Source organism: Pseudopipra pipra, chromosome 26, assembly GCF_036250125.1.
Source record: "Pseudopipra pipra isolate bDixPip1 chromosome 26, bDixPip1.hap1, whole genome shotgun sequence".
Lineage (NCBI taxonomy): Eukaryota > Metazoa > Chordata > Aves > Passeriformes > Pipridae > Pseudopipra > Pseudopipra pipra.
In genome coordinates, this window is record NC_087574.1 from 4,168,217 (window position 1) to 4,196,014 (window position 27,798).

The window sequence follows — 27,798 nt, forward strand, 5'->3', positions numbered from 1 at the left end:
CCAGGTGTGCGTCTGGTTTGGGTACCTGAGCAGAACCAGGTGTGTGTCTGGTCTGGGTACCTGAGCAGAACCAGGTGTGTGTCTGGTTTGGGTACCTGAGCGGAACCAGGTGTGTGTCTGACCTGTGGTACCTGAACGGAACCAGGTGTGTGTCTGATCTGTGGTACCTGAGCAGAACCAGGTGTGTGTCTGGTCTGGGTACCTGAGTGCCCAGAGGGAGCGCGGTGCCCGCGGGCCGAGGCTCCGGCAGCACCGGGGCGCTCCCATGGCGGAGAAGCACCGAGGGCAGGTTGGACTGAGGGGACTGCGGGTTCGGGGCGGAGGGACGGGGGTCCCGGGCGGTCCCAGGCGTTCCCGGGGGCCGCGCTACTCCCGCCCCCCTCACGGCGCCGCCGCCATTTCCCTGCAGCGGCGCCCCCTCCCCGCCAGGGGGCAGCGTCGCGCCCTGCCCGCCGGCTCTGACAAGATGGCGGCGGCCGCTGCAGCCCCACAACCGCATCCCGGCCCCGGCCCGGGCCCGCCGGCGGCCGAGGCGGAGCGCGGGGGCCCGCGCGGCGGCGGGGCGGACGGGGAGGCCGAGGCGGAGGAGTTCGGGTGCCCGGCGCACTGCTCCGACCTGGCCTGGCGGCAGAACGAGCAGCGTCGCCAGGGCCTGTACTGCGACATCACGCTGGCGTTCGGCGGCGCGGGCACGGCCCGCGAGTACCGGGCGCACCGGTCCGTCCTGGCCGCTGCCACCGAGTACTTCACGCCGCTGCTCTCGGGGGGCTTCGCGGAGTCGCGCTCGGGCCGCGTGGAGCTGCAGAAGTGGAGCTCAGAGGGCGGCCCCGACCCCGAGACGGTGGAGGCCGTTGTCGGTTTCATGTACACGGGCACCATCCGCGTGAGCCCCGGCAACGTCCACGAGGTGCTGGAGATGGCAGACAGGTGAGGGGGCCAGGGGCTGGGGCAGGGGATCGACAGGTGAGGGCGGCCGCACCGAGGCTGGGGGTGCCGAGTCACAGCATCAGTGGGTCACAGACTGGTTTGGGTTGGAAGGGACCTTAAAGCCCATCCAGTCCCAGTCCCAGGGCCACCTTCCACTAGACCAGGTTGCTTCCTGGCCTTCCAGCCTGGCCTTGAACACTTAACACTTGCAGGGTAACTTGTAACAGGATGTTCCTGTTCGTTTGTCCTGCAGGTTTCTGCTGACACGCTTAAAGGACTTCTGTGGAGAGTTTCTGAAGAAGAAACTGAACCTCTCCAATTGCGTAGCAGTTCACAGCTTGGCCCACATGTATTCCCTGAACCAGCTGGCCCTCAAAGCACAGGATATGATCAGGAGAAACTTCCACAAAGTCATCCAAGATGAGGAGTTCTACACTTTGCCGTTTCACCTCGTCCGGGACTGGTTCTCGGACTCAGAGATCACAGTGGACTCTGAAGAGATCCTCTTTGAGACTGTTTTAAAGTGGGTTCAGAAAAATCCTGAGGAAAGAGAGAGGTACTTTGAAGATCTCTTTAAGCTGCTGAGGTTGTCTCAGATGAAACCCACGTACCTGACTCGCAACGTCAAATCCGAGCGGCTGGTGTCGAGCAACGAGGCCTGTGTGAAGTTGGTGTCCGAGGCCGTGGAGAGCCATGCCCTGCGCTCTGAGAACCTGCAGTCCGGGAACCTGCAGCATTCCGCCTGTCCCGCCGCGCTGCTGCCGCGCTTCGGGCAGAACATGGATGTCATCATCGTCATCGGCGGCGTGTCCGAGGGCGGTGACTACCTGAGCGAGTGCGTGGGCTACTTCATCGATGAGGACAGGTGGGTCAACCTGCCACACATCCACAACCACCTGGACGGGCACGCCGTGGCCGTGACTGAGTCCTACGTGTATGTGGCTGGCTCCATGGAGCCGGGGTTTGCCAAGACTGTGGAAAGGTACAATCCAAACAGAAACATTTGGGAGCAGGTCTCGAATCTAATCACCAGAAAGCATTCCTTTGGCCTGACTGAAGTGAAGGGCAACTTGTACAGTATTGGTGGACACGGCAACTTCAGTCCGGGCTTTAAAGATGTGGCCATTTATAATCCCGAGCAGGACAAGTGGCAGAACCTGGAGTCGGCACCCAAGATCCTGCGGGATGTCAAAGCTGTCTCCGTGGAGGACCGGTTTGTGTACGTGGCCGCCCGCACCCCCGTCGACAGTGACAGCGAGGACGGGCTGAGGGCCGTTATTACCAGGTATGACACTGAAACCAGGCAGTGGCAGGACGTGGAGTCCCTGCCCCTCATCGACAACTACTGCTCCTTCCAGATGTCCGTTGCCAACACCAACTTCTACCACACGGCCTCGTGCTGCCCTAAGAGTTACCCCATCGACAACGAGGAGGCCAAGGGAAAGATCTCTGGCAGGGCCTCAGATGAAATCCTGGAATCCTTGCCCCCCGAGGTCCTGAGCATTGAAGGAGCAGCCATTTGTTACTACAAGGACGATGTGTTTATCATCGGGGGGTGGAAGAACAGCGATGACATTGACAAGCAGTACAGGAAGGAGGCCTATCGCTACTGCGCCGAGCGCAAGCGCTGGATGCTCCTGCCCCCAATGCCACAGCCCCGCTGCAGAGCCACTGCCTGCCACGTGAGGATCCCCTTCAGGTGCCTGCAGGGAACACAGAGGTACCCCATGCCACAAAACCTGATGTGGCAAAAGGATAGAATAAGGCAAATGCAGGAAAGGCAGATGCAGGAGATCCACCGACACTCCCTGACCTTACGGAGAATGCCACGCTCCCAGATTGAGTGCTAGTGTCTGGAATACCACTCCTGATGGGCCTAGGAAGTAAACCCTTTTGTTAGGCTTGATATGTCTTTATAAGACATGAGGGTGTGGATTGGATTTGATGCATAAAACCAGCATCTTTTGTGTACTGAAAAGTCAGAAGCTCAGAAGTTGAGAATGGGTGGGAATTGAGATGCTCTGTGAATCCAGCAGTATTCCTTAATGGTGCCTAGGGAGAAGCTGTAGCCTGTATCGGGCTGTGAAATGTCTCCGGGTGCATTAAGCCTGTTACTTCTCTCCTCGGATCTTTGGTTCCAAGGGTTTCTGTGGAGTTAATCTCTAACAGTTCTCCTTTGAAAATCAAAGATCTCTCTCTTAATAATTTAGTGGTTACATTTGTGTGTGCTTGAAAGCACCTTTTTATTTGCACTTATCTCTTGACATTCCTTTGATTCTCTCCTCAGTGACTAAACTTCACAGGATTGGTGTTGGTGTACTTGGCTTTCCCAAGCTGGAGGCAAGTGCAATAGTTCTGTGTGAAACAAAAGCACAATCTTCCTTTATGAAATTGCTTCAGGATGTTTCTATGTGTATTAAATATTTTGTATCTGTGCGTTGTAGAGAGGCTGCAGAGTTTCTTTATAAGTGGATGATTGATAGGACACAAGACACAGGAAGAGAGAACTTGAGGCAGTGGATTTTATTTCAGGTGTATCTGCAGGTTTGAGTCTGTGTTTGACAGCTTTGTTAGAAACTCGAGTCTAACAGCAGCCTGAGACAAGGAGTGACAACCAGTGTTGAACCACCCACCCACACTGGCTGTTCATTTCTGTCAGAGTGGAGCAGTGAGAATGGGATTATTCCATGGGAATAGAGTGAAACCTGAGCTACACATAGATCCTTTCTCAAATGTTGCACATGTTTTAATTCTAGTGAAAAGTGATGGAAGAGCCCCTGCTGTTCCCAGCATGTCTCTGACAATCAGAACCCTTTGCCTTCCATGTGCTGTCCCGAGGAATTCCCAGCAGCCATACTGCAGCTCCATAATGAGCTCACACGTGCTCCTCTGGCAAGGAGAGATGGGTTTTCAAAGTCTTCAAATATCTGAATTTCCCCACTTGCTGTGGGGGTGAGATTTAAGCTCATTTAAACACCTTTTGTCATTCTGAGGTAATTTTACATCCAGCTGCCCTGGTTGACTGTGTGTTTCTTCCCACTGTACTCCCAGGGAACAGAATGTGGAGTATTCCCTTTGAGCTGTCCCACTGAGCACTCCTGCCCAATCCGAGGAGCTCCAGGATCCTATAGTTTACCAGCAGTTTCAGTGCATCCTTCCTACCTCCTTTTCTCTCCATCCTTCCCTTCTTTTGAATGTTCCAGGTTTTCCCAGCAGTGTAACTCAGGATCTTAGGGAAGGGAATGGGAGGAGTAATCTTGGTGTTCTGAAATCTGTGTAGACAAACCTTGTTGGAGAATGTGTTACTGTTCTTGGTTCCTTGATATTTGCTGGTGGTTTGATGTGGGTATCTTCACTGCAAAGAACTTGTAACCAGTTTGGGGTTTGTTTTGTTTTTAGTTGGTTTGCTTTCTGAGCTGCTCCTCCTCCTTTTCCAGTTCATCAGGCAGCCCAGATCGTATCTGAAACTTGGGGTAAGTCCTTCCACCACTGTGTGTAAAGGTTTCTCTGATGTGTATGTTCCTTAACGCACTACTTTGCAGTTCACTTTGGTATCAATAACTTGCCTGTTCGTGAGAGAGTCTCCAGCCTTGGTTTGAAAAACCCACCAAACTTGAAAAACTCTGAACGGTTTGTCCCAGTTGACCCCTCTGTGGTAACTGTATTGTATTTTCTTTGCCTGTTGGGTTGTTGGGGCAGGTGAAGTTTATGCTGCTGGCCTCATGCAAGTGGAAATAGGTGAGTTTAAGGTGATGTTTGCAGGTGACTGTTCCCAAACAGCTCCTGTAGGCCTGTAAGCCAGGAGTTGATCCATGGAGTTTGGCCCACGGATTCTTGCAGGTCTGGCTGGAGTAGGTTCAGAATTGCTGCCCCTGCAGGAGGTCTGTGATACAGTGTGGAAATGTCTCTCAGCTCTAGTGCTCAATCCATCAATGTAACAGCAGTTTGTGGGAGCTGGTTTTAAGATACTTTCCCAGACTTTGCACCAAAGCAACTGAGAGGAGTTCATATCCTTCACCTGGCTGGAGGGATTTAACAAGCAGTTGGAGGGTGGTAGTAGGTCACACCACCACAGCTCTATCTAAGCCCTCTTGTAGTCTGTCATGGAATACAGACAATTTGTAGGGAGAAACACGGAGATGATTATTTCAGTTAGAATAGCAACTAAATATTTAATGCATGGCAGCGTGCAACAAAGAGGCAAGAACAGACCTTGCAGTCTTGCTTTTTCTAAGCAAAATTGATATTGCACTTTCCCAGGAGGAGTTTGGGCTGACAGACAAGCTGTGTTGTTTACTAAAAGCACTCCCCTCAGAGCCAGTGTCAGCCCAGCCCGTCCCTGGACGGGTAACCTGTGTGTGCCAGCCGCATGCCGTGTGTGCTCCGTGTGCATGGCACTGGGGGTCCCTGGCAGCAGCATGGGCTACTCTAACCTTTGCTCTGCCAATTCTGGGGTAGTTTTAAGCATTGGTGCTTTTTGGCTTTGACTTTCAGTGGACTAACGGCATTGATGTGATTTGTGACTGACAGGTTGAACAATCCACTGCATCACACGAGGTGTTGGGAGAATTGCATTCACAGCTCGGGCTGTAATTTAGCCCATGAACCTGTGAATCCATAACAGTTCCTTGCGGCCCTTGAGTGCCGTAGCTTGCTGGGTGTTTATCAGATGATCCCATAAACAAAAGCCTGGGGGTTCTTTCTGTGTGTTTGTAGTGGCTGGTCAGCTGTCAGCAGGGTCCCAGTGTGTGTGAACAGGGAGGCTGACTGCTGGCCTCGCTGTACTGGCGGTCACCGTAGTGACTCCCAGGGGCCATATGTGTACAGAATGTTTTATAACTACCTGGATACCCTGTTAGTAGCCTGGGGGTGTCTGTGTTTTGAGTGCCTCTCTTGCACGTAGTAGAGACCACTGCAGAGCTGAAGCAAAGAGCCCAGTGTTGCACATGCTGTGAACGGCTGTGCCGAGCATTCCACTCCACTATTGCAATGGTGTTTTTCCCCATTACAGTAAATGTCAAAATCCAAACTCTTGGCTCAGCTTATGTGTTGTGGAATAGCCTGGTGGCTGCTGACAAACCAAGTCCTCAGGAATTAAAACTGTTTAGGTTGTTCTTAACACAGCCTTGTAAGAGGATGTTGTAACATCCAATGGGTTTTGAAAAGCAAGTGTAAAGTAGGTGGTTTGTGGCTTGGATTCATTTTCAGCTCTGTCCACCCTAGGTTGGAGTACAAACCATCTCTCCTGTTTGACAGTCCTGGGTGGAGTCTAATAAAATAGGTGCTCCTGAGGATCTAACTCTGTTACTAATATGAATGTATAGTGTGGAACTAACAAGCTCTTTGAAGACCATTGATAGTCAGATCTTCCTCCTGGGTCCATGTCACTGTTGGTCATGGCAGCTCTGCTCTCCTGGGACATTAACGGAGGGGCAAGAGATTTCTGAGGAGCAGCACTCCTGTCCTTACCTGTGAGGTAAAGTAGTGTGTGTGATAGGCCCTTTGAAACAAATCCTGCTGTCATGTTCTTGACCTTAAATACACTGTACTAAAGTTTATTGTAAGAGGTGAATTAATGAAAATAAACCTTTTATTTCTCTAGCATCCCATTGTACTTTTGATTTTTTTAAGTTGCTGTACAGGCTGTGGCTGATAACACATGTTCTGTGGTGCCATAGAGTGAAAGCTTTAAATCCTAATGATTCTTTTGGCCTGTAACAATTGTTTCTATTTTAGAACAAGAGAACATGCTCCCCTTCCTGCTCTAGAGACTTTACTAGCTAAAGAGAACTATTTACACAGGCATCCAATGGTGGGATGCTCAGAAGACTTTATTGGCTCAGCAGGACTATTTACAGGAGCATCCAGTGATGGCTGGACTTAGCTAAGGGGGAACTATTTACAGTGGTGCGCTCCGAGTTGAAGTGGTAAAGGAGATGTCCATGGAGTTGTTGTGCCTGTAGTAGTGTTGCCTGGCAATGTACTCCATGACATTGGAGAGCCCTGGCACCACACAGCAGCTGACGGCGCTGCGGGTGATGCCCATGCTGTGGGCGTCGTACCACTCGTTGGTGTCCTCCTCGTAGCACTCGGCAGCCACGGTGGTGCTGAACCCGTTAAAGCCCCCGACCACGAACAACAGGCCGTCCATCACCTCGATGCCAAAGTTGCTGCGTGGGTTTAGCATGGAGGGCACGGCGCGCCAGGTGTCGGTGATGGGGTTATACGCTTCCACGGTCTGGAGCCGGCTGTTTCCATCAAACCCTCCGACCTGCGAATGCCAAAGGGACAGAGCTGAAAGGGGCCTTCCCTCAGCCAGATCCTGTCACGCACCAGTGAGATGGGAGCTGCCTCTGCCTCCCTGGTGGTGGTCTGCACATGGTGGAGAGCAGAGGATTTCAGAACATGGTGCTTGCTTATCGCAGTCTGCTCCCTTGGGAGCTTCCCAAGGCACTGTGTGCAGCTGTCAGATTTGACAGTTCTCCAGGGGTTGGATGCAGTCCATGGAGAATATAAACAATGAATGAACAGGCCCAAGCCCTGCTGTGTGCTGCTGATGCCGTTGGTAGTGGCAGAAGATAAGTTGTTTGCTGCAGCTGCTTAAACATTGCCCACATCTTTTTCTTACCAAAAAGTGTGTGATGGGTGATAACATTCTTGGTAAGTCCATCAACTGTTCTGGTTCTGACTTCCCTAAACCTCACATAAACACACGGCCAGCCTGGTGTTGTGGGAACTGCAGCCATGCAAAAGCCTGCAGTGCGGGGTGGTGGTGGCCCTTACCGCGTACACCTGGTTCCCGTACGCCATCACTCCAACCCCGCTCCTCCTGCTGCTCATCGGGGCGATCAGGGACCACTGGTTTGTGGCAGGGTCAAACACTTCAGCTGAGCTCAGGCACTGATCACCATCAAATCCACCACAGATGTACACCTGGGGACAGGAGAGAGAGGAAAGTGCGAGGGGAGCAGTTAGACCATTGGTGAGACAGTCTGTTAGAGAGAAAATTAATGGTGTGGCTGGATTTTTGGGGTGTCTTGTTTTGTTTTAGGAGGGGAATGAGAATGTCATCCTGGGTTTGAAGTAGCAGCACTACAGGGAGCTGAAGCCAGCAGGATTCAGACCCTTAATTTCCCAAGCTGCATGAAGCAGACAGGCCTGGTATTGTACCTTTGGCCAGGAAAAGGGCTGGGGGGCACCAGGTGGGCTGTTGGGGGGCAGCAGCTCCAGAAGAGTTTTCACACTCCTGGTCACATCTCTGCCACAGTAGGTAGATGCTGTTTTATATCTGTAGGTCCAGGATTTAATGAATTGTTACAAATTCAGTGAAGGTTTATGTGAACTTTCTTCATGTTGCAACTCTCCATCCTCTCCCCTTACCTTTCCATTCAGCGTGGTCGCGTTGGCGTCGCTCCTCTGCTCGTGCATGGGGGTGATCAGGGTCCACTGGTTGGTGTCTGGGTCGTAGCGCTCCGCTGTGTTGAGCCGTATGTACCCATCAAACCCTCCCATGGCATAGATGAAGTTGTCCACGACGGTGACGCTGACATAGCAGCGCCGTGAGTGCATGGGTGCCACCTGCTGCCACGTCTTCTGGAGTGGGTCAAACCGCTTGACGATGTTGAAATAATCTGTGCCATCAAATCCGCCGATCACATAGACGTAGCCTTTCAAATACGCCGAGCCGTGGTAGGCAACAGGGCTCTCTTGCTCCCAGGGGATGTTCAGCCACTTGTCGGTGCGGCCGTCGTAGGTCTCGATGGCGCTGGTGGCGCCGCCCCCGCTCCAGCCCCCGATGGCAAAGAGGATGGCGTAGGGCAGGCGCGGCCGGGTGAGTGGGTTGGCATTGGCTGAGGAGCTCTGGCCGTACGAGTTCAGGTCGTAGATTTCTGACAGGGCACTGATGATGAGATCTTTGCACTCAGGATTGTCCTTCACGTACTCGTGAGCTTTGACGTTGTTCATGAAGTAGTCGGACTGTAGGAGTGCCAGTCGAACCTGGAACATGCAAGGAGGAGGTTAGAATACTAATGCTGATGGTTTCCCCCTCAGCAGCCTTTGGGGACAGCTTCAAAGCTGTGCTGCACCCACCTTGCCCAGCAAGCAGGCGATGTACTGCCTCCTGTTCTGCGGGTCGTGAGCGATCCACCTCAGCACAGCCTCGAACACGGCTTCTTCTCGCTTCACATTGAGCTCATCCTTCTCAATGATGTGTGCCAGCTCCTCAGCAGAGAGGTCTAGGAACTCCTCGGACACCTGGGACACCTCCTCGAAGTGATGCAGTATGTATGCACAGGCGGCTGCGCGCAGGTCAGGGCAATAGTAATAGTCAGTTAGTCTGCAGGTGCCAATGCAGTTCTCAAAGCAGAGTCTGGATCTCAGGAACTCGCAGCACAGGTTTACGATGCCCATGACATTGAACTGGTCTGCTGCAGCCAGCAAGCTCTCAACGTTGTCCTCCGTGATGGGTACTGTCCCAGTGTAGGCATAATTGATGATGAGACCCATCATTTCAGCTGAAACACCGGGGATTTGATAGACCATCTTGCCCGGGCGGTCCCAGTTGGTAAACAGAGTCCTGAAAACACAGCATTGCTGCATTAAATCCTGTCCTTGGGTCCCCTGTGTTTCCCGAACTCCCAGGGCAACAGTTTAGGCACTGGCAGGAGCCCTGCTGGGAGGCTCCATAGTTTATTAATTAATGTTTTACTTCCTGGTTGTTTGAAAAAGGAGATACAGCCTCTGGCTGGGGACAGGGAGCACCAGGGCGAACAGCCCCCATGCCTCCACAGGAATCATAAAATCACAAAATGGCCTGGGTTGGAGGGGACCTTAAGGATTATCCCATTCCAACCCCTGCCACGGGTAGGAACTCCTTCCACTAGACCAGGTTGCTCCAAGCCCCATCCAACCTGGCCTTGGACACTTCCAGAGATGGGGCAGTCACAGCTTCTCTGGGCAACCTGTGCCAGGACCTCACCTGGCTCACAGGGAGGAATTTTTTCCAAATATCTGATATAAACCTCTGTCAGTGTGACACCATTACCCCTTGTCCTGTCACTCCAGGCCCTTGTAAATAAATCCTTGTGTTTCCAGTACTGACCTGAAGTAGACACTGCAACAGGAGAGGATGAGCTTGTGAGCTTTGAATTCTATTCCATCTACACTTATAATCACATCACAGAATCTGCCTTCCAGGCGGAGCTCATTGGAGATGGAATTCTTGTCTCTCATCCACTCCATGTCTGGTGGGTGCTGAGCTATTCCCCACCTTGGAGTCAGAGTGAACCTCGCTGACACGCGTGGAGCACTCTGCTGTTGACTGCAAACATCCAGCGCTGAACCCACTCGCTGGCTCTGGATTGTGACCCGTGATGACATCACAACCACAGGGGTGACCCAGGCCCAACATTCCCTGGTTGCCCGCAGCCTTCACTTCCCCTCGGCCCAGGTTATGCTGAACCCCGGGCCTGCACCATGTTGATGGTTGCTTGGAGCAAATGGTTGCTTGGAGCAAAATCGTCTGTGTGATCCCCCACCATAATAATACTTAATAATAATAAATAATCCTCAGTATTATTTTGCCAGAGTGTAAAAGTCCCCAAAGGTGGGCACTGACTGCTGCTGAAGTGCCTTGTGCCACCTCACCCAGGAGGAAGCTGAGGCACAGCCCAGCTCCATCAGTGCTGAAGTCGCACACACTGCCCCTGATTTGTCACTCGAGGTGTGCCAGGGGAGGTTTAGGTTGGATATTGGGAAACTTTTTTCCCCAAAAGGGCTGTCCAGCCCTGGCACAGCTGCCCAGGGCAGCAGCGGTGGCGTCCTCATCCCTGTACAGGTTTAAAAGCCGTGTGGCTCTTGGGGACACGGGTTAGTGGTGGCCTTGGCAGTGCTGGGGGACGGTTCTCTGCGGGCATTTCCCGCACAGGGTTCCGCGACTCCGCGTCCCCGGCGCTGCGGAGCTGTTCAGTGCCGGGCGCCCTTGCGGGCCCGAACGGCCCTGCCGGCGGCTTCTTTATTGGAATCTTTCCTTTCTGCTTCGCCCTCCCCGCTCGCTGCGGCAGAAACGAAACCGGCGGTCCCGCCCCGCGCTGCTGCGGGCGCCGGGCGGAGGCGCAGCCGGGGCACGGGGGGTCCCCCCGCACCCCCTACCCCGAGCACGCCCCGAGTCCCCCCCGGCCCCGCGGCCGCGTTCCGGTCCCGCCCCCCGGCCCCGCCCCGCGGCTGCGCGGCCCGGCGGGAGCGGAGCGGGAGCGATGGTGAGCGGGGTCCGCGGGCCGGGAGCCCGGGCTGGGGCAGCGGCGGCCCCGGGGCTGGGCGGGGGAGCGCGGCCAGGAGGGCGCTGGAGGCTCCTCGGTCCCACCAGGGCGGCACCGAGCGGGGTCTCTGCTCTGCCCGCAGGTGCCCGAGCTGGAGAAAGCCACGGTCCGGATCCGGCAGCCCGAGCGCGTGCGGGGGATCATCCGGACCCTCCGGGAGCAGGGGGTGGCCAAGCTGCAGGTACCGGCCCCGGCGGGGCAGGAGGTGCATCGCTCACGCTCCGTCCTTGTCTCAGCTGGCCCTTCCTCACCCCCCCGGCTGCGGCGCGGTGTGCAGGCGGAGGGGGAGAAGCCCCAGAGGAGACGGAGGACGGGGCTGGTGGCTCTCCCCGGACGGTCCTTTCGGCTCCCGGTTATGAAGCTCAAACCGTGCCCCACTCCCCAAACCCCTCCTCCGCCCAGGCAGGATGGAGCCATTTGGTGCTGATAATAGCGCCGGGGTGGGAGGGTGAGGACACCGTCTGCCCCTGTCGCTGCCAGTGTGCGCCCTGGCAGCACCTTGGCTTGTTCTGGCTGGGGCAGAGTGCGCTGGGGCACACACAAATGTTGTTTTCTCCCCTTTTCCAGGTCATTTCTGACTTTGACATGACACTGAGCAGGTTTGGATGTAACGGCAGGCGCTGCCCCACATCTCACAGTGAGTGGAAGCTGCTGTTTTTACTGTCACTAATTCTGTTTGGTTTCTGCGTTTGTGTTTTTCATCACTGTGGTTTCTGTCATCCTCTGTCCCCTCATCTGCCAAACCTGACTGCTCCTCCTGCGGCTCTGGGCCTCACTGCCTGGTCCTGGCCACCCACTGCCCATTGCAGGAGCCGTGTCCTGGGCTGTCCATCTCCATCCCACTCTCCCGACAGAGCCAGGCCCTGTGCTCGGTGCCTGTTGGGACTCCACAGCTGTGCCACCGCAGCTTGTTTTGGGAGGAGCTGGCACTGAGATGCAGGAGAGCTGCTGTTAGAAAGGCTTTTAATGTCTCTGTGCCATTGTCATTGTATTGTCCTTGCAGATATCCTCGATACCAGCCGTGTTGTCAGTGAGGACGGCAGGAAGAAGGTGGGTGCTGTGTGTAGGACACCCTGTCACCCGTCATTGTAAGGTCTCACTGGCTGGCGAGGCAACTCTCCTGGCTGTGCTGGCTGCCAGGCTGGAGGGGGTAGTGTCCAGGCTGCATTTCAGCCAGCAGTGACAGAGGAGAAGTGAAAAAGGGAAATTGAATTTGCATGCACAGCTGTGGGTGTTTCAGCTCGATAAGAGGAGGAAGGGGAGGGATGTTTGTACCTGCAGTGTCTGTCTGGAGTGAGGTGAGGGTCAGCCAGGCTGCCAAGAGCTACAGGTGTGCTCAGAGGGAAGCTGCTCAGTGACACAGTTTGGTTGTGTTTAGGAAGTGTGATGCTTTGGAAGACTTCAGAAATGCTGGTTTTGTTGTTTATAGTCTGTTTAGACCTGATGTTCACTCTGTTCTTTTTCCCTCTGTCCGACGCTCCAGCTGAAGGACCTGCTGCACTATTACTATCCCATTGAAATTGATCCCAACCGGACTCTGGAAGAGAAATGTCCCCTCATGGTGGAGTGGTGAGTGCTGTGCATGATGATCTTGACCTTGCCCTGACAACCTCTTGTCCCCAAGGACTGCAGGACACAAGGCTTGAGCTGTTCCTGGGCTTTGTGGTGATCCTGGGGAATTTAGTTGTGATTCTGACTGCCGAGGGCCTCTGCCTCAGAGCTCACTGCTGCCTTTCCCCAGGTGGACCAGGGCCCACGAGCTGCTGGTGCAGCAGAAGATCCGCAAAGATGACATAGCCCAGATTGTCAGAGAGTCAGAAGTGATGCTGAGGTATGGACATGGGGCTGTGGTGCTGAGTTATGGACATGGGGCTGTGGTGCTGAGGTACAGGCACAGGGCTTGGCTGCCCTTGGCCCTTCTCTCCTGCCTGTGCAGCCAGGTTTCTCTGCTGTCACCACGCTCTGTGCCGCTGAGCTCACTCCCTGGCTGCAGGCTGCTCCCTTCCTGCGCAGAAACTGCTTCCCCCTCCCTTGGGCCTTGGCGAGGAGCAGCCGAGGGGCCAGCACTGGCCACGGCTCTCCATGTGCAGGGCGGGATGTGGGGGCAGCTCCTTGCTTCCAGCAGAGATTTGTTCTCTGCACTGGAGCTGCTGGGCCTTATCCAGGTCCTTGGCTCAGCAGCAGATTTCACCCACACCACAAAAACTTTGCTCTAAAACTTGCTGCTACTGCTGCCCTCGCAGCGATGGCCCTAAGGCTGGCTCAGGGAGCTGGGCTTTGACTGAGCTCCCAGGCTCAGGGAGGAGATGACACCGTATGTCTGGGTTTTCATGAGCCCAAGTTCCCCTTCTGCATGGAATTGTGTCCTGGCAGACTGAGGCTGTCACAGGTTGGCCTGATTGTCCTCCCAACCAGTCCGACCTGTTGCACATCTCCCACGTGGCTCCTGGCAGTGCCCTGTGCCCCCGCTGAGCAGGGGGTGTGATCAGCAGGTGCCAGGCAAAGGGCTGGAGTGCTCCATGTTCCCGTGAGCACCCGCCCGACCACTACACCCAGAGCTCTCCGGGGTTCTGCACAGGGAAGGCCACAGGAATGCTGGTGCCACGGAGAGCTCGTGCTGTTTGCAGAGCTCACCTGTGTGTTTCTGTTTGGGAAGTGCTGGACAGAAACAGGAGCTGGGCTGGGCACACTGCCAGCCCAGAACACCGGGCACCGTGCTAGGAGCTGGTAACACAACCCCATGCAATGGACACTCCTGCTCTAGGGATGGCTTCAAGGAATTCTTTGATCAGCTGCACAAGAACAGTGTCCCCCTGTTCATCTTCTCTGCTGGCGTCGGTGACGTCCTGGAGGAGATTATCCGCCAGGCCAGCGTCTTCTACCCCAACGTCAACGTGGTGTCCAACTACATGGACTTTGATGATGACGTGAGTTTCTGCACCACACTGGTGTGGTGAGGGGAAAGGTGTGGGCTGGGACCAAGGGCTGGGACACGATTAACAGCGCCACCACTGGGTTAAGAGCTGTCTGTCTGTCTGTCCTGTGTGCTCAGGGAGTCCTCACGCACTTCAAGGCACCCCTCATCCACACCTACAACAAGAACAACACCGTGCTGCAGGGCACAGATTACTTCCAGCAGCTGAGCACGAGGACGAACATCATCCTGCTCGGGGACTCCATGGGTGACCTGACGATGGCAGATGGCATTCCCAGCGTGGAGAATATCCTCAAGATTGGCTTTCTCAATGACAAGGTGGGTGTGAGGAGCAGTGTTGTGTTTCCCTGCCAGCCTTCCCCAGGTGCCAAGCTTTGGGGCAGCAGGGAGGGGCAGTGATGTGGAGGGGTGTACTGAGCTCCTGCTGCATCTGGGGCATTGTCAGGGTGGTTATTGATCCCCTTTCCAGTAGCGAGGGCTGTGGGTGCAGTATCTCCGCCCTCAGGTGTTGGTGTTCACAGTCTTCCCCCCTCCCCACCCTGTCCTGACGACCGTGCTGTAGGTGGAAGAGCGGAGGGGGAAGTACCTGGAAGCCTATGACATCGTGCTGGAGAGCGACGAGACGCTGGACGTGGTCAATGGGATTCTCCGGTACATCCTTACTGAGACATGAGCTGGGAAGAGGCATCCCAGCTCCGGCCCCGCAGCAGGCACTGGGCAGGGAATGTCCTCCCCGGGACAGAGCTGGAGGGAATCTGCTGGTACTGGCTGGGCTCCGTCCTGACCTCACTAATGCCCTCAGCCCTGGAGAGGGAGAGAAGAGATGGAGGAATCTTCTCCATTCCCTTTACCCCAACCCCCTGGTTCTGCTGCTTCCCTCTTGGACTGGCTTCATCCAACTTGGACTTCATCCCACTTGGAATTCATGCCCTCTACCTCCCAAGGCCACAACAAACCGTTTCATGTTTCAGAAAGAGACGTTCTGCACCTGCTTCAGCAGCTGAGTGTGGAATGGAGATGGTTTGCTGTGGGACAGACCCGGTTTAGATGAAGTTTTAGAGTCACTGTGTTCCTCACTAAGAAAACAAATCTCTCTCGTCCTGTTTTCCTGTTTCTGAGCCCTGGTGCCACCACTGGGCTGGTGTGGCCCTGCCAGGCATCGCATTGCCCAGCCCTACATCACTCATGGAAACCTGCAGCTCCCTGGCCTTGGGTCCCACCTCGTCCCTCTTGCACCAATACAATTCTTACTGTGAACAAAAAGCTTTTCCAGCCATCCCTGAAGGCCCCAGAACTCGGCTGCTGCTGCTGCCCAAACCCAGAAGTAAGTTTGTCTGCCAGGGTTGGGGCTGGGGTTTGGGTGGGGTGGGAGAGGAGAGGCCAGCAGCAGCATTTTGGGTTTTAAGGAACATTTTAGCTGTCCGTGTTTCTGTCCTAAACTTCTGGGCTGATCCTAGGCTGATCCCAGGGTCTCGGAGCAGCAATAGGAAAACCCCTTGTTGTTTCTGTCTCCCCTCTGTTTACTTGGGACTTCAGGAAGTGCCGACTCTGTTCTCTGTGTTGGAATAAAGATGTTATTGGCTAAAGCTGGGCCACAGGTGGTTTGTACCCGGTGCCGAGGGGCTGGAGCTGCTCTGCTCCCAGGGCTGGTGCTGGCAGCTGCCTCTGCTCCCCAGATCAGGGTCCCTCCATCCCACCAGAGCCCCCCAGCCCTCACTGGGCACTGGACCTGAAGCTCCAGCAGCTTCGCTGGAGGATCCCAGGAGAGGATTTTGGTTTCTCCTACTGGACCCAGCAGGTGCTGGAGCCTGGAATCCACCTGGGCACTGCCAAGGCTGGTCCCTGCACCGCTGCCCCAACATGCAGGAATGTTTCATGGCAAAGTAACCCGACACAGGCAAACTCCTTGGGAACCAGGAGGAATTATTTATTTGGTGCAAGGTAGATTCACCATTTGAGGGGGTCACTCTGCCCTCTGCACTGGTGGGTTCCTGCATTTCTTCTATCCCTGTCTGCAGGACAGAATGTGCAGAGGTTTTGGGAGCCCTGCTGGTCCCAGCTGGAGAACCTGAGCACCCCGAGGTCATGACCTGCATTTAGGCATTGAAACAAAATTGGGCTGATTTGTCTCAGTCACTGAGGGCTAGGGGGTGGGGAGGATGTGGAGGGGGATGATGCTGCTCCCTGAGGGCCTGGAGGAAGAGGGGATCTGTTCCCCTTCTCCCAGCTTGTGAGGGGTTTGCCAGGTCTCATCCCTGGAGTTTTGGGGGGCCCAGACTTTTGGAATGGCAGATGCCTGTGGAGTATTGGGGTTTCACCCTGGGAACCTGAGCCCCCTCCAGCTTCTTGTCCCAGGAGGAGGCAGTGAGGACAGAGCAGGGACCAGGACAAAAGTCTTCTCTAATTCTTCTCTCTACAGAATTTTAAGTGTGTATATAAAAAAACCCCCAACCCTAAACCACAAAATGCTGGGGTGGAGGTGAGGGGAAGCCCCCCCACATCCCTCCTGCCCCCCAAGGCAGCACTTGTGGGCAAGGGGGCTTGAGCGGGACCTGCAGTCACTGGTGGAGGACAAAGGGGTTCGGGGAGGGGACACCTTCTTGCCTGGGTTTATTAGCTGGGGGTTGAGTTTTCCTGCCCAGGAGGAACACATCAAAATACCCTCAGTTAAATAGAAAGGGGGGAAAATCAAAATCTGCCCCCCTGCAGGGCTAGGGAGGGGCAGGGGCAGATTCCCTGGGCAGCTGGGATGGGAGACCGGCCATGGCACGGCCAGGACGAGTCCTGTCTCCAGGAACAGCAGGGTCTGCTCCTCAGAGCTCCTCGTGAATCTTCTCCTGGTCCTCGTCTGACTTCAGCTTCAGCTCCTCGGGCGTGATCTTCCCGTCCTGGTTGCGGTCCTGGTTCTGGAACATGTCGGCAATGACTTTTTCTGGGTCAGAGCTGGGCATGAGGCGGCCTTTCCCCTCTGCCACCTGGGTCTTGATGAAGGTGGAGAACTGGAGAGGAGAGAGGGGAGAGACGCTGCTTGGCTCCGCACATCCGGCACCGGGCAGGGCAGAGAGACCACAGCCCATGCCAAGGACAGCAGGGACCAGAGCACCAGCCTGGGGTCCCTTGGCACCCTGGGCCCACTCACCTCATCAGCAGGGATCTCCCCGTCCTTGTTGAGGTCCATCTGCTCGTAGAGGTTGGCCGGCGGCTCCCCGTGCCAGATGAAGAGGTAACCCTCGGGAACCCCCTCCTCCATGGACATCAGCTCCACCTCGAAGCGCAGCACGGCACTGCCGGGCACCCCCCGGGCTGGAAACACAGCGAAGGCTCCAGCACTGCGGGGAGCACGGCAAAGCCCCAGCCCTGACCCCCCAGCCCCAGCAGGGTGAGGGGGGACAGGGCCCTGAGGGGGCTCAGCAAGGCTGAACCCCCCCAGTTTGTGTCGCCCACATCAGTGGACACTCCCCTACCTCCGCTCTCCCCGTGGCCCAGGTGGGGGGGGATGATGAGCACCCGCCTCTCCCCCACACACATGTCCAGGAGGCCACTGTTCAGCCCCTCAATCACCTTGTTGGCCCCCAGGGTTACCTCCTGGGGCTTCTCGTAGTCGTGGCTGCAGGAGGCACAGAGAAGACAGTGCAGGTGAGAAAGCCCCTTGGATCCAGTAGGGAACCCTGAAATCCCAACCCCTCCATCCCGCCATGCCCTAAAATCCCACATCCATGCCATAAAGATTCCCACTCTCCATGTCACCCCCACGTCCACCCCACTGTGCCCCCAAACCTTGCACCCTCCTCCCTGTTGCCCCGTGGCCGATGCCCTGGTGCTGCCCCTTGCAGTGCGGATGCTCCCAGTGCTGCCCGGTGCCCGCCCACCCCAGCTCAGCGCCGGCCAGGATTGAGCCCTGGGAAGGACAGGTGAGCTCGGGGCACGCACGAGGAGAAGAGCCGGGTGCCATCCAGCAGGGAGCAGTTGTAGTGGTAGCGCACGAAGTCCCGGTCGCGGGTGGTGACGTTGCAGCCCTCGGGCCGGAACACGGTCTCGATCTCCACGGGGTCTGCAGGGTTGTGGAAGTCGATGACGTGGACATCAAAGATGAGCACGGCTGAGCCGGGAATTTTGTCCCCTGGAAGAGGAGGATGAGGAGAGCTGCTGAGAGAGCTGCTGGAGTGCTGTAAGGTTGGTAAAACCTTTCCCTGCTTCTTCCCATGACCTGTGATGTGCCTGTCCCTCGGAGCCCGGGCTCTGCACATTTACCTGCACCGTTCTCCCCGTAGGCCAGGTGTGGGGGGACGACCACCCGCCGCTGCTCTCCCACGCAGACCCCCTGCAGGCCCTGATCCATGCCGGGGATGATGTAGCCCTTCCCGATGTAGGTGTTGTAGGTTTGATTGCGGGAGTAGCTGCAGCAAGAGAGGCCCCCAGTGCCATCAATCCCCCCCCAACCCCTGCACCCCAACCCGCACCCCTTCCCCCAGCCTCTCTTGCTCCCATGGGGGCAAACCTTCTTCCTAGGGATGCAGCAAACAGGTGTTATCCTTTTTAGCCTGTTTCATGCTGTTACCACCCTCTCCTCCCCGCCAGTTCTCCAGACTCTCCCTGCAGCCATGGGGCAGGAGGGGACATCAGGGGCTCTCCCCACACCTGGAGTCAAAGAGCGTCCCGTCCATGAGTGTCCCGTTGTAGTGGTACCGCACAAAGTCCCCGGTCACAGCCCGGCGCTTGCAGGGCTGTGGCACCTCCAGGTGCTCCAGGAAGATGCCGTCCTTGGGGTTGTGGAAGTCCACCAGCAGCACGCTGAACACCAGCGATGCCTGCGGTGGGATCACAGTCCCTGGGGAGGGGACATGGCTCAGCCCAGACGAGGGTCCTGCTGCACCACAGGGCCTCTGGGCAGAGCTGGGAGGGAAGGGGCCGGTATGAAGGGGTGGGGCTGGGGCCTAGCTCACCATAGCCCTTCTCTCCATAGGCCAGGAATGGGGGGATGATGATGCTCCTCTTCTCCCCGGCGCACATGCCCAGCAGGCCCTGGTCCATGCCCTTGATCAGCCACCCAGTGCCCACATAGGTGTCGTAGGTGCTGCCCTTGCTATAGCTGGTGGGGGAAATGAGGGTGGGGATGGCTCCAGGGCCACGCCAGCACCCCCAGCTGGAGTGGTGCCATGCCAGAGGCTGGTCTGGGGGCCATGGAGCTGCACCAGCAGAGCAGGGAGTGCCCCGTGCCCCAAGGCCAGGAGCATTGCAGCGCCCTGTACCTGGAGTCAAAGGGGGTCCCGTCCAGCAGGGTGCCGTTGTAGTGGTACCGCACGAAGTCCGAGTTCTCCACCGTGCGGTTGCAGCGCTCGGGTTTGGACACGGTGGTGACCTGCAGCTTGTCGTTCTTGTTCCAGATGTCCAGCATGACCACGTCGAAGTACAGGGTGGCATCTGGGGGGATCAGCCCCGCTAAAGAGATGGCAGTGAGGACAGAGTACCTCAGGTGAGACCAGCACCAAGCCCAGGCTCTGTCCCCTGAAGCCCTCCTGATCCCACCACTGCTCAGGGCTGCTGGAGACCCATGTCAGCCCCTGGGAAAGCAGCAGAGCCCAGACTGGGGGCAGGACCCCTCGTTCCCAGGGAAGCCCTGCTTCAGCACCACTTGCCCTGGCCGTGGAGCTGCCAGGTGGGCACCGGAGCCCTGTCCCTGCTGACAGTGGCCCCAGGGGGGTTGCCCCCTCCATCCCCCCGTGCCGTGGCCCCTTACCCACGCCGATGCTGCCGTAGCCCAGGTGGGGCGGCACGATGAGGTGACGCCGCTCGTTCACGCACATGCCCTGCAGCCCCCGGTCCATGCCGGTGATCAGCCGCCCGACGCCCACCACGCCGGCCACTGTGGCCCCTCGGTCATAGCTGGGGCGAAGGGACAGGCCCGTCAGAGGTGCAAAAAAGGATGAAGCTCCCAAAGCTGCTGGGGGGGGGCAGAGTGGGGGGACAGGGCTGCCCCCTCCCCGAGGTGCAGGTAGCCCACCACAGCCCATGAGCCTCTGTGCTGCAGGCAGAATCCACAGCTCAAAAACACGGATCCTGATGGGCTCAGTCCTGCACTGTTGGGGGGCAGCTGCCCCCTGCAGCACTGGTCAGGGCTCCAGCCTGACCCTGCACCTCCAGAACCCATCAGCTGCCTCCCCAGGTCTCACCCACAGAGCTGGGCTGGAGGCCAGCAGCTCCCAGGCTTCCTGCTGCTTCCAAACCATTTTGCATATGGCACATTGGAGCTTTGTGCAGCAAGGAGGAAAGACAACGTCCCGGCCTCATTTTTAAACTGCAGATTTGTTTTTATTTTTAGATCTTGAAAAACTCCAAGAAGTAAGTGGAGACACCTCAGGTAAATCGAAATCCTTAATCCCCTTGTTTCTGTGTCCCCGGTTCTCCCCCTGCTCACGGTGCTGCAAACCAGGGGCTGCCCCAGGCTCAGGTCCCAGCCAGTGTGGGCAGAGCAGGAGGGATGCAGGGCCAAGGGACACTGAGTGGAGCAAAGCCTCTGGGGTAATGAAAGGTTTCTCCACTGCCACGTCTCAAAGTGCTTTAAGTGTTTTCCTGCCTGTGCAGCACAAGCAGATACATGTTCCTGAGTGCAGAACGTCCCACTTAGGGCCAAATCCTGCCTGTGCACGGGACAGGCTCTGGCATGGCACTGTGGAGCTGAGGGCATGCAAGGCTCCCCGAGGGGCTGGGGGGAGCTGGGGGACACGGCAGGGCAGCCCAGGCAGGGGCTGGGGGAAGGGGCTGCAGCCTGGGTTGAGGCTTTGCTTGAGGCCAGGCCGGGCCCCCCAGGCTGACACGTGTACAGGGCTCCCCGGGTCCATGTGCTCACCCCAGCACCCACCAAAAGCCCTTCTTGGGGTCAAAGCTGGAGGACCTGGGCACTGTCTGGAGCGGGTAGCTGCCTGCCCTGGCCTGGCTGCCCCTGTCCCGGGGCTGGGGGACACATGCGGGGTCCCCACAGCTGCCCGCCCGCCCCGGGATGCGGGCTGGGGGCTGGGGGAGACATGCAGGGTCCCGCCGCAGCTGCCCCCCGCATGCAGCCGGCACAGAGCCGCGGGCGATACCTGGAGTCAAACTTTTTGCCATCTTTAAAGGTCCCATTGTAGTGGTAGCGAATGAAATCCCCCATCTGCGCCTCCCGCAGGCAGATTTTGGGGATATAGTATCTGTCTATCACCACGTCTTCCAGGGGGCCGGGGTTGCCCAGCGCCGGGGCCCCCAGGATGCCCAGGAGGAGGAGGAGGACGAGGCAGTGGCTGCCCGGGGTCATGGCGCTGGGGCTGCGGCGGCGGAAGGGCCCGGCGGGGGGAAGGCGGAGAAGGGGGGTCCGGGACGCCCCTTCCCTGCCCGGGACGCCCCTTCCCTTCGCTTTCCCTCCCTTCCCTTCCCCTGTGCCCGCCCAGCCCGGCCCTCTTGGAATTTCTGTAGACGTGTCCGGGCCCCATCGCGCTCCCCCCGCGCTCCCCCCTCAGTACCGGGAACAGACACCGCGGGAGAGAACGATCCACGGCGGGAGGGGTTATTTTTGTCCCCTCTTTTGTTTTTCCTCCTTTTTTTTCCTTTACCCCCCCTCCCCCGTATTTTTACCCATTCTCCCTCCTCCCCGTCTTTTTTTTCTCTCTTTTTTTAACTTTCTCTCTTTTCTCCTTTTTTTTTTTTTTTTTTTTTTTTTGCCTGGGCAGTTCCTCCTCCGAAGGAAAAGCTGACGGAGCCTTTGGGGAGTGTCTGCGCGGCTGCGGGCCCGGCCCCAGGTCCAAGCGCTGCCGCGCCTCCTTCTCTTCCTCCTCCTCTTCTTCCTCTTCCTTCTCCTGCCACCGCCAGGTCATCACACTCAGCCCAGGATGCTGCTGCTCAGTCCCAGCAGTTTGGGAGAGTAAATGGAAGGAATTAAATGCTTTAATAATGCGTCTGTTCCTGGCGGAGCCTTTACTGAATGGCAATAGTTAAAAATGTGAAACTCTGCTTCTAACAGTCCTTCCCAGGCAAGCGCAGCCTCCTACACACACAGAGGTGTTGCCCACACATCCCCGTTCCCCCAAAAGCATTGGCAAGAGCCCTCAGCAAGTGCCAGGTGGGAAATGCAACAGGCTGTGAGCCCAAACCCGGCTCCTCTGAGGCTCAGCACTGCTGATGAAAGCAAAAGCTCCAGCAAAGCACCGTTGGCTCCCTCCCCCTGGACCTGGGGTGCTCTGAAGCCCCCCAACACACCACACCAGGGCTGAGCAACCTCAGCGCTGCTCGGAGCAGCTCAGGAGGACTCAGGGCTCTGCCCATGTCCTGACAGGGGGCCGGGCCTGGCTCTGACAGTGAGTGCTGGCAGGGATGGTGGCACTGCAGCCACGTGCAGTGCTGGGCACTGCCAGCAGCCTCTGCTCCACGGGAGAAACCTCAGCAGCGTCCTGGCTCCTGCCCTGCACTGTGACATCCCTCAGCACCACTGTCCAGCCGGCGACAAAGCACTGGGCTTGGGCCGGGGCCAGTGTGGCCATGCCGAGGCCTGGCGTGGGACAGCCCTGGGGCCAGGATCTGGCACAGCGCAGGGCGTGTGGCCTCAGGCTTGGCATTGGCCAGCAGCGCGGCCACCTCCGGGCACCGCAGGCCTGGGGGGTCCCGCGCAGTGTGTTACCGAGCTCATCTCGCTCCGTGGTGCGCAGCGCTGGTCACTCCCCTTCCCGAGCGCTGCGCGCAACCCCTGCGCGCCCCTCCCCTGCGCGCCCCGCGCAGCCCCTGCGCGCAACCCCCGGCGCCGGCGGAGCCGCACTAAGACCCTGCGCGCCCGCCACGCACCGCCCACCCCCGCCGCCCGCCCCCTGCGCGGGGCCCGGCGTGCAGCGCTGCGCGGGGCGGTGCGCGGACGCTGCGCGGGCAGCGAGCGGCGGCGGCGGGGATGGGCGGCGCGGTGCCGGTGCCGGTGCCGGGTCCGGTGCGGGCGCTGCTGCTGCCGGTGCTGGCGGCGGGGCTGTGCGCGGCGCAGTACGAGCAGTACAGCGTGCGCGGGTTCCCCGCGGCCGCGCTGGAGCCGCTGCAAGGCGCCTACGCGCGGGCGCTGGCTCAGTACGCGGACGCGCAGTGGGCGGAGAGCGCGCGGGGGCTGGAGGCGAGTCTGCGGCTGCACCGGCTGCTGCGGGACAGCGAGGCGCATTGCCACCGCCGCTGCGCCGGAGAGCCCCCCGCGGGGTGGGGGGACCCCGCCGAGGAGCCTCGCGCGGAGCGGGACCCCGCGTGGGAGTGGGAGCGGGAGATGAGGCTCTTCGGGCGGCTGCTGCTCCGCGCCGGCTGCCTGCGCGCCTGCAAGCGCGAGCTGCCCGTGTTCCAGCTGCGCTACCCCCCCGCGCAGACCCTGCGCGACTTCCAGCGCCGCCAGCCCTACCAGTACCTGCACTACGCGCTCTTCAAGGTGAGGTGGCGCAAGTGGCGGGGGGCCGAGGGTGGGGGGGGTCCTCTGCCTCCATCCTGCCCCACTCTGATCTAGCCCCTCCATCCTCCACTCTCTGCTCTGCCCCCGGTTGGGCACACCCCTTCCCGTGTCACCCCTTCCCGGGTCTCAGCCTGTGCCCCTCATCCTGTACCTCCTCTTCGACACTTCCATCCTGCATCCCCATCCCGTGCCCCCATCCTACACCGTCAGCCTGCACGCCCTGATCTGCATGCCCTGCACTGCTCCACCCCATCCTGCACCCCCTGAACCCTGCTCCCCTCTATCCTGCACCCTGCTATCAGGTGCTTTCCCAGCCCGCACCCCCCTTCCTTCACTCCCCATCTGGCATCCCACCCTCCCCTGGCTCCTCCATCCTACTCCTGCACCGTGGCACGTCAGCGTCATCTGGGACGTATCAGGCAGGACGTGAGGGGTGCACCCGGCACTGGGGGCCCCTGTGATTGTGTCTCCCCACCCCACCTTGTGCTGCCCTGGTTCCCCAAGGTCCCCCTGGCCACGCAGAGCATTGCCTGGGGAGGGGGCACAGGGGCTGCCCCAGCCGAGGGGCCCAAGCTGGTGGTTCAGTGCCATTGTGATTGTGGTGGGACACGTGTCAGGATGCTCCCTCAGGGAGAAGGACTTGCTTGGCCCCACGGTGCAGACGTGGAGGGAGGTTACGTGGACGGAGGTTTTGTGGAGGGAGGTTTCATAAGGAATCGCCCCGGGGTGACCCTGTGCTGGCTAAAGTGGCTCTGGCAGGGGGCAGTCCCCTGGTCAGGGTCCCATCCCTGGCCGCCTGCCCTTGCGAGTGCTGTTTTAATGCTCACCTGGCAGTGCTGAGGGACAGCCTGTCTCAATCTTTAATGCCTTTTCCTCTTGCTGCTCTGGCCCAAACCCACTTCATGGTCAGATCTTTCACCCACCTCCTCCCCCCAACCTCGCCAACTTCCTCCCCTGAAGCTGCAACCTGAGAGCCCACAAAGCAGCAGGGGCCAGCCTGGGCTGGTGGCAGTGCTGGAGAAGAGCGGATGTGTGGATCAAACCCACACCACGTGGATCCATCCTGCACCACGTGGATCACTCCCAGCTGGATGTGGAGGCCCATGAGGGGCTGAGCTGTCCCCGTGTGGGACACCAACCCCAGGTTGGTGTGGCTGGAGTGACCTGTGATGTCCATGTTGCCAGATCCTGTCCATCCATCGTCACTGCCAGTGGACTGCTGGGCTCGGGGCTGGCACCATGGGTGCGGGACTGTTCCCTGCAAGGACTGTCCCTGTGCCCTGCACCCCGTCTGGGTACTCAGCCCACCTTGGCCGCAGCATCAGCCCCGGCTGCCCTGCAGCAGGTCTCTGCACCAGCTCTTCCTCTCTCCCTAGTCAAATAAGATCGAGAAAGCAGTGTCTGCTGCCCACACCTTCCTGCAGAAGAACCCCAAGCATGAGATGACCTTGAGGTACCTGAACTACTACAAGACGATGCTGGATGTGGATGAATACCTGGTTGACCTGGAGGCTCAGCCCTACGAGGTGAGGAGTGGATGGGGCGGGAGAGGGGCTCCCCAGGGCTCAGTGCATGCCTGGTCCTGCCAAACCCAGAGGGAAGCGGCTTTCCCTCGCTAAGCAGTGCCCGCTTGGCCCCTGGCAGCCGATATTCGTGCGCTCGGTGAAGCTGTACAACAACGGGGATTTCCGGAGCAGCGCAGCCGACATGGAGCAGGCGCTGGCCGAGTACTACAAGGCGTACGAGGACTGCCTGGCCGGCTGCGAGGGCGCCTACGAGCTGCAGGAGTTCAAGGACTTCTACCCTGCCATCGCAGGTACTGGGGCACTGGGGGATGGCAGACCCCGGGGGGGTGCTCAGGGGTGCAGCGCCTGACATCTCCCCCCAGACCACTTCGTGAGCGTGCTGCAGTGCAAGGTGGACTGCGAGACCGAGCTCACCCCCAACGTGGGCGGCTACTTCGTGGAGAAGTTCGTGGCCACCATGTACCACTACCTGCAGTTTGCCTACTACAAGTGTGAGTGCCTGCGGGAGCGGGGAGGCTGTCCTGGGGACACCCCGGGGTGCTGCGGGCCCCGGGCAGAGTGTCACCCCTGTGTCACCCCCGTGTCACCCCCGTGTCACCCGCAGTGAACGACGTGCAGGACGCAGTGCGCAGCGTCTCCAGCTACATGCTCTTCGACCCGGGCGACACCGTGATGCAGCAGAACCTGGTCTACTACCGCTTCCACCGCGAGCGCTGGCGCCTGCAGGAGGAGGACTTCGAGCCACGGCCGGTGAGGACCCCCCAGCCCCCTGTTCCGTGGCTCTGTGCCAGCGGGGGGGCTGATGCAGCCCCTCTCCCCCCGCCGTGCCCAGGAAGCCGTGCGGTACCACAACCAGACGGCCGCCCAGAAGAAGATGCTGGAATTCGCTCGGCAGTTCCTGCAGGCCGATGATGAGGTACCCGATGGTGGGGTGCAGACAGATGCTTTTTGGGGGTGCTGGGTGGCGTGGGGGGTGCTGTGGGTACCCCGGGGCAGGGCCCTTTCTCAGATGGGGTGTCTAACCCCCCAAACCAGCCCTGGAACAGAGGCTGCAGATGAGGCCACCGAGCCCCTCTGTCTCCTCCTGCCCTCCCTCATTGCAGATGGAGGTGGATGGTGGTGAGGGGCCGGAGGCTCTGGACCTGCCCTCCGACAGTGAGTTCGAGGGTGAAGGAGACTACGAGGAAGGCTTCTTTGCAGAGTGGTGGCAGGAGCCCAAGACCAAGGGGGACAAAGATGACCAAGGTTCCTGACACAAGGGCTGGGGGCCGTGCTGGGGGTGGGGGGGCTGCTGCCTGTGTCCCAGTGCCACTGAACCCTCCTTGTTTGCAGAGGTCCTGTGATGAGCCAGGTGAAACGGCGCCTGGCCCTGACAGAGCTGGACAGTGGTGGCTCTGTGATGCCATCCCGGGGACATTGGACTTCAGGCTCCTGTCAGTCACTGCATGGACACTCAGGCTTGTGGAGGAGGGCTCATCCTGCCCAGGGTCCTGCAGCAGGGCTGCCTTTTCCTGTCTGGATGTCTGCTGCCCTGGCAGAGCCCAATTCCTGTTGGTGGAGCACCCTTGAACCTCCCTGCCTGCCCACGAGCTCCCCCCAGGCCACCCCTGTCCCCAGTGTCCCCAGGAGCCCTGGCCAACAGCGGTGCCCCACAGCACGGGGATTTGCTGTATCCCTCAGCTCCTTCCCTGGATCTGTGGATGGTGCACAGGCATTGACCTCTGTGTTGTCTTGAGGGGTTTGGGGACTGCCCCTTGCTCCAGGAGCAACGCACGATGCTGCTGGAGCCAGTCCTGCCCCTCTCTGGGGCTCCTGCTCCTGTCCCTCCAGCCTCCCAGGCAATTTTCCAGTCCCTTGAGCCCGGGTCCCCTTGGACCCCGGCCTGGTGCTACAGGGTGCCTGGTGTGGCACGTCCCTGTGGCACCATGGGGGCTGTGGTGCCCGTGCCCTGCTGTACCTTGAATTTTTGCCACACCAGCCCTCTGTAGCCTTAAGCTCTGTTAATTTAATATTTCCCCACTTGCACAGTTGCTCTTTTTTAAAATATTTACTGGTGCTGAACTTTAATAAAATCCGTACCAGTCTTTCCACAAGTGCCTCCACCACAGGCTCCCGGGCTGGGGTGTGCTGCCGGAGGGGGAGGGACAGGCCTGTGTGCCCCAATGTAGGTGGGGGGTGGCAGCTTGGAATGACCTCCCTCCTGCCGGCATCAGGGTGTTTTGGGGGCCCATGGGGGGCTGCTGTTGGTGCTGACAGACCTGTGCCCACCCTGGGATCGCTCCTCCCTCCACATTCCCGCTGCACTTGGAAATTGGCTGGGAGAACTGAAACCGAGAGGCTGAATCACAGCGTTGGCCCCGGGGGAGGGAAGGGACGGGAATGGAAGGAAGGTGGTGGCAGGAGGCTGCCAGCACCCCACCCTGCCCTGCCCAGAGCCCCCATTTACCAGGGCTTCCCCAGCTCTGCAGCGCTGAGCCCCCAGACCCACAGGTAGGGCTCGAGGAGGCAGCGAGTGCTGGGGGGAGCACCCGCAGCACCCTGCACCTGGCAGGGCTGTCCTGTCCCTTGGGAGGACTGGGGTTTGTCACCCATGGGTCACAGCCACCTCGGGAGGGGAGCGCCAGCCTGGCGGGTGTGGCCGGCAGCACCCGCGCC

The 27,798-nt window shown here is 58.6% G+C and overlaps 5 protein-coding genes across 5 annotated transcripts; 3 read left to right on the top strand and 2 right to left on the bottom strand.

The window, feature by feature from the left end:
* Positions 1-250: 250 nt before the first annotated feature.
* Positions 251-6,531, top strand: KLHL11 (kelch like family member 11). Its single transcript, XM_064636306.1, has 2 exons — positions 251-927; positions 1,181-6,531. The coding sequence occupies exons 1-2, from the start codon at positions 266-268 to the stop codon at positions 2,775-2,777; spliced, it is 2,259 nt and encodes a 752-aa protein (XP_064492376.1). The 5' UTR covers positions 251-265; the 3' UTR covers positions 2,778-6,531.
* Positions 6,532-6,720: 189 nt separating this feature from the next.
* KLHL10 (kelch like family member 10) lies at positions 6,721-10,194 on the bottom strand. The gene is made up of 5 exons (XM_064636312.1): positions 10,031-10,194; positions 9,019-9,505; positions 8,308-8,925; positions 7,711-7,860; positions 6,721-7,198 (listed from the first exon to the last, which is right to left on the bottom strand). Exons 1-5 carry the CDS (start codon positions 10,168-10,170, stop codon positions 6,827-6,829), a joined length of 1,767 nt encoding a protein of 588 aa, XP_064492382.1. The 5' UTR covers positions 10,171-10,194; the 3' UTR covers positions 6,721-6,826.
* Positions 10,195-11,083: 889 nt separating this feature from the next.
* Positions 11,084-15,767, top strand: NT5C3B (5'-nucleotidase, cytosolic IIIB). Its single transcript, XM_064636656.1, has 9 exons — positions 11,084-11,186; positions 11,329-11,427; positions 11,814-11,883; positions 12,250-12,296; positions 12,730-12,815; positions 12,988-13,077; positions 14,011-14,173; positions 14,299-14,499; positions 14,744-15,767. The coding sequence occupies exons 1-9, from the start codon at positions 11,184-11,186 to the stop codon at positions 14,852-14,854; spliced, it is 870 nt and encodes a 289-aa protein (XP_064492726.1). The 5' UTR covers positions 11,084-11,183; the 3' UTR covers positions 14,855-15,767.
* Positions 15,768-16,084: 317 nt separating this feature from the next.
* FKBP10 (FKBP prolyl isomerase 10) lies at positions 16,085-21,560 on the bottom strand. The gene is made up of 10 exons (XM_064636654.1): positions 21,264-21,560; positions 19,919-20,064; positions 19,431-19,620; positions 19,125-19,270; positions 18,820-19,009; positions 18,433-18,578; positions 18,112-18,301; positions 17,646-17,788; positions 17,321-17,484; positions 16,085-17,180 (listed from the first exon to the last, which is right to left on the bottom strand). The coding sequence occupies exons 1-10, from the start codon at positions 21,467-21,469 to the stop codon at positions 16,995-16,997; spliced, it is 1,707 nt and encodes a 568-aa protein (XP_064492724.1). The 5' UTR covers positions 21,470-21,560; the 3' UTR covers positions 16,085-16,994.
* A 1,497-nt stretch (positions 21,561-23,057) lies between these two features.
* P3H4 (prolyl 3-hydroxylase family member 4 (inactive)) lies at positions 23,058-27,236 on the top strand. Its single transcript, XM_064636655.1, has 8 exons — positions 23,058-23,596; positions 24,994-25,143; positions 25,262-25,433; positions 25,506-25,634; positions 25,748-25,893; positions 25,976-26,059; positions 26,247-26,388; positions 26,476-27,236. The coding sequence occupies exons 1-8, from the start codon at positions 23,087-23,089 to the stop codon at positions 26,484-26,486; spliced, it is 1,344 nt and encodes a 447-aa protein (XP_064492725.1). The 5' UTR covers positions 23,058-23,086; the 3' UTR covers positions 26,487-27,236.
* Positions 27,237-27,798: the final 562 nt, after the last annotated feature.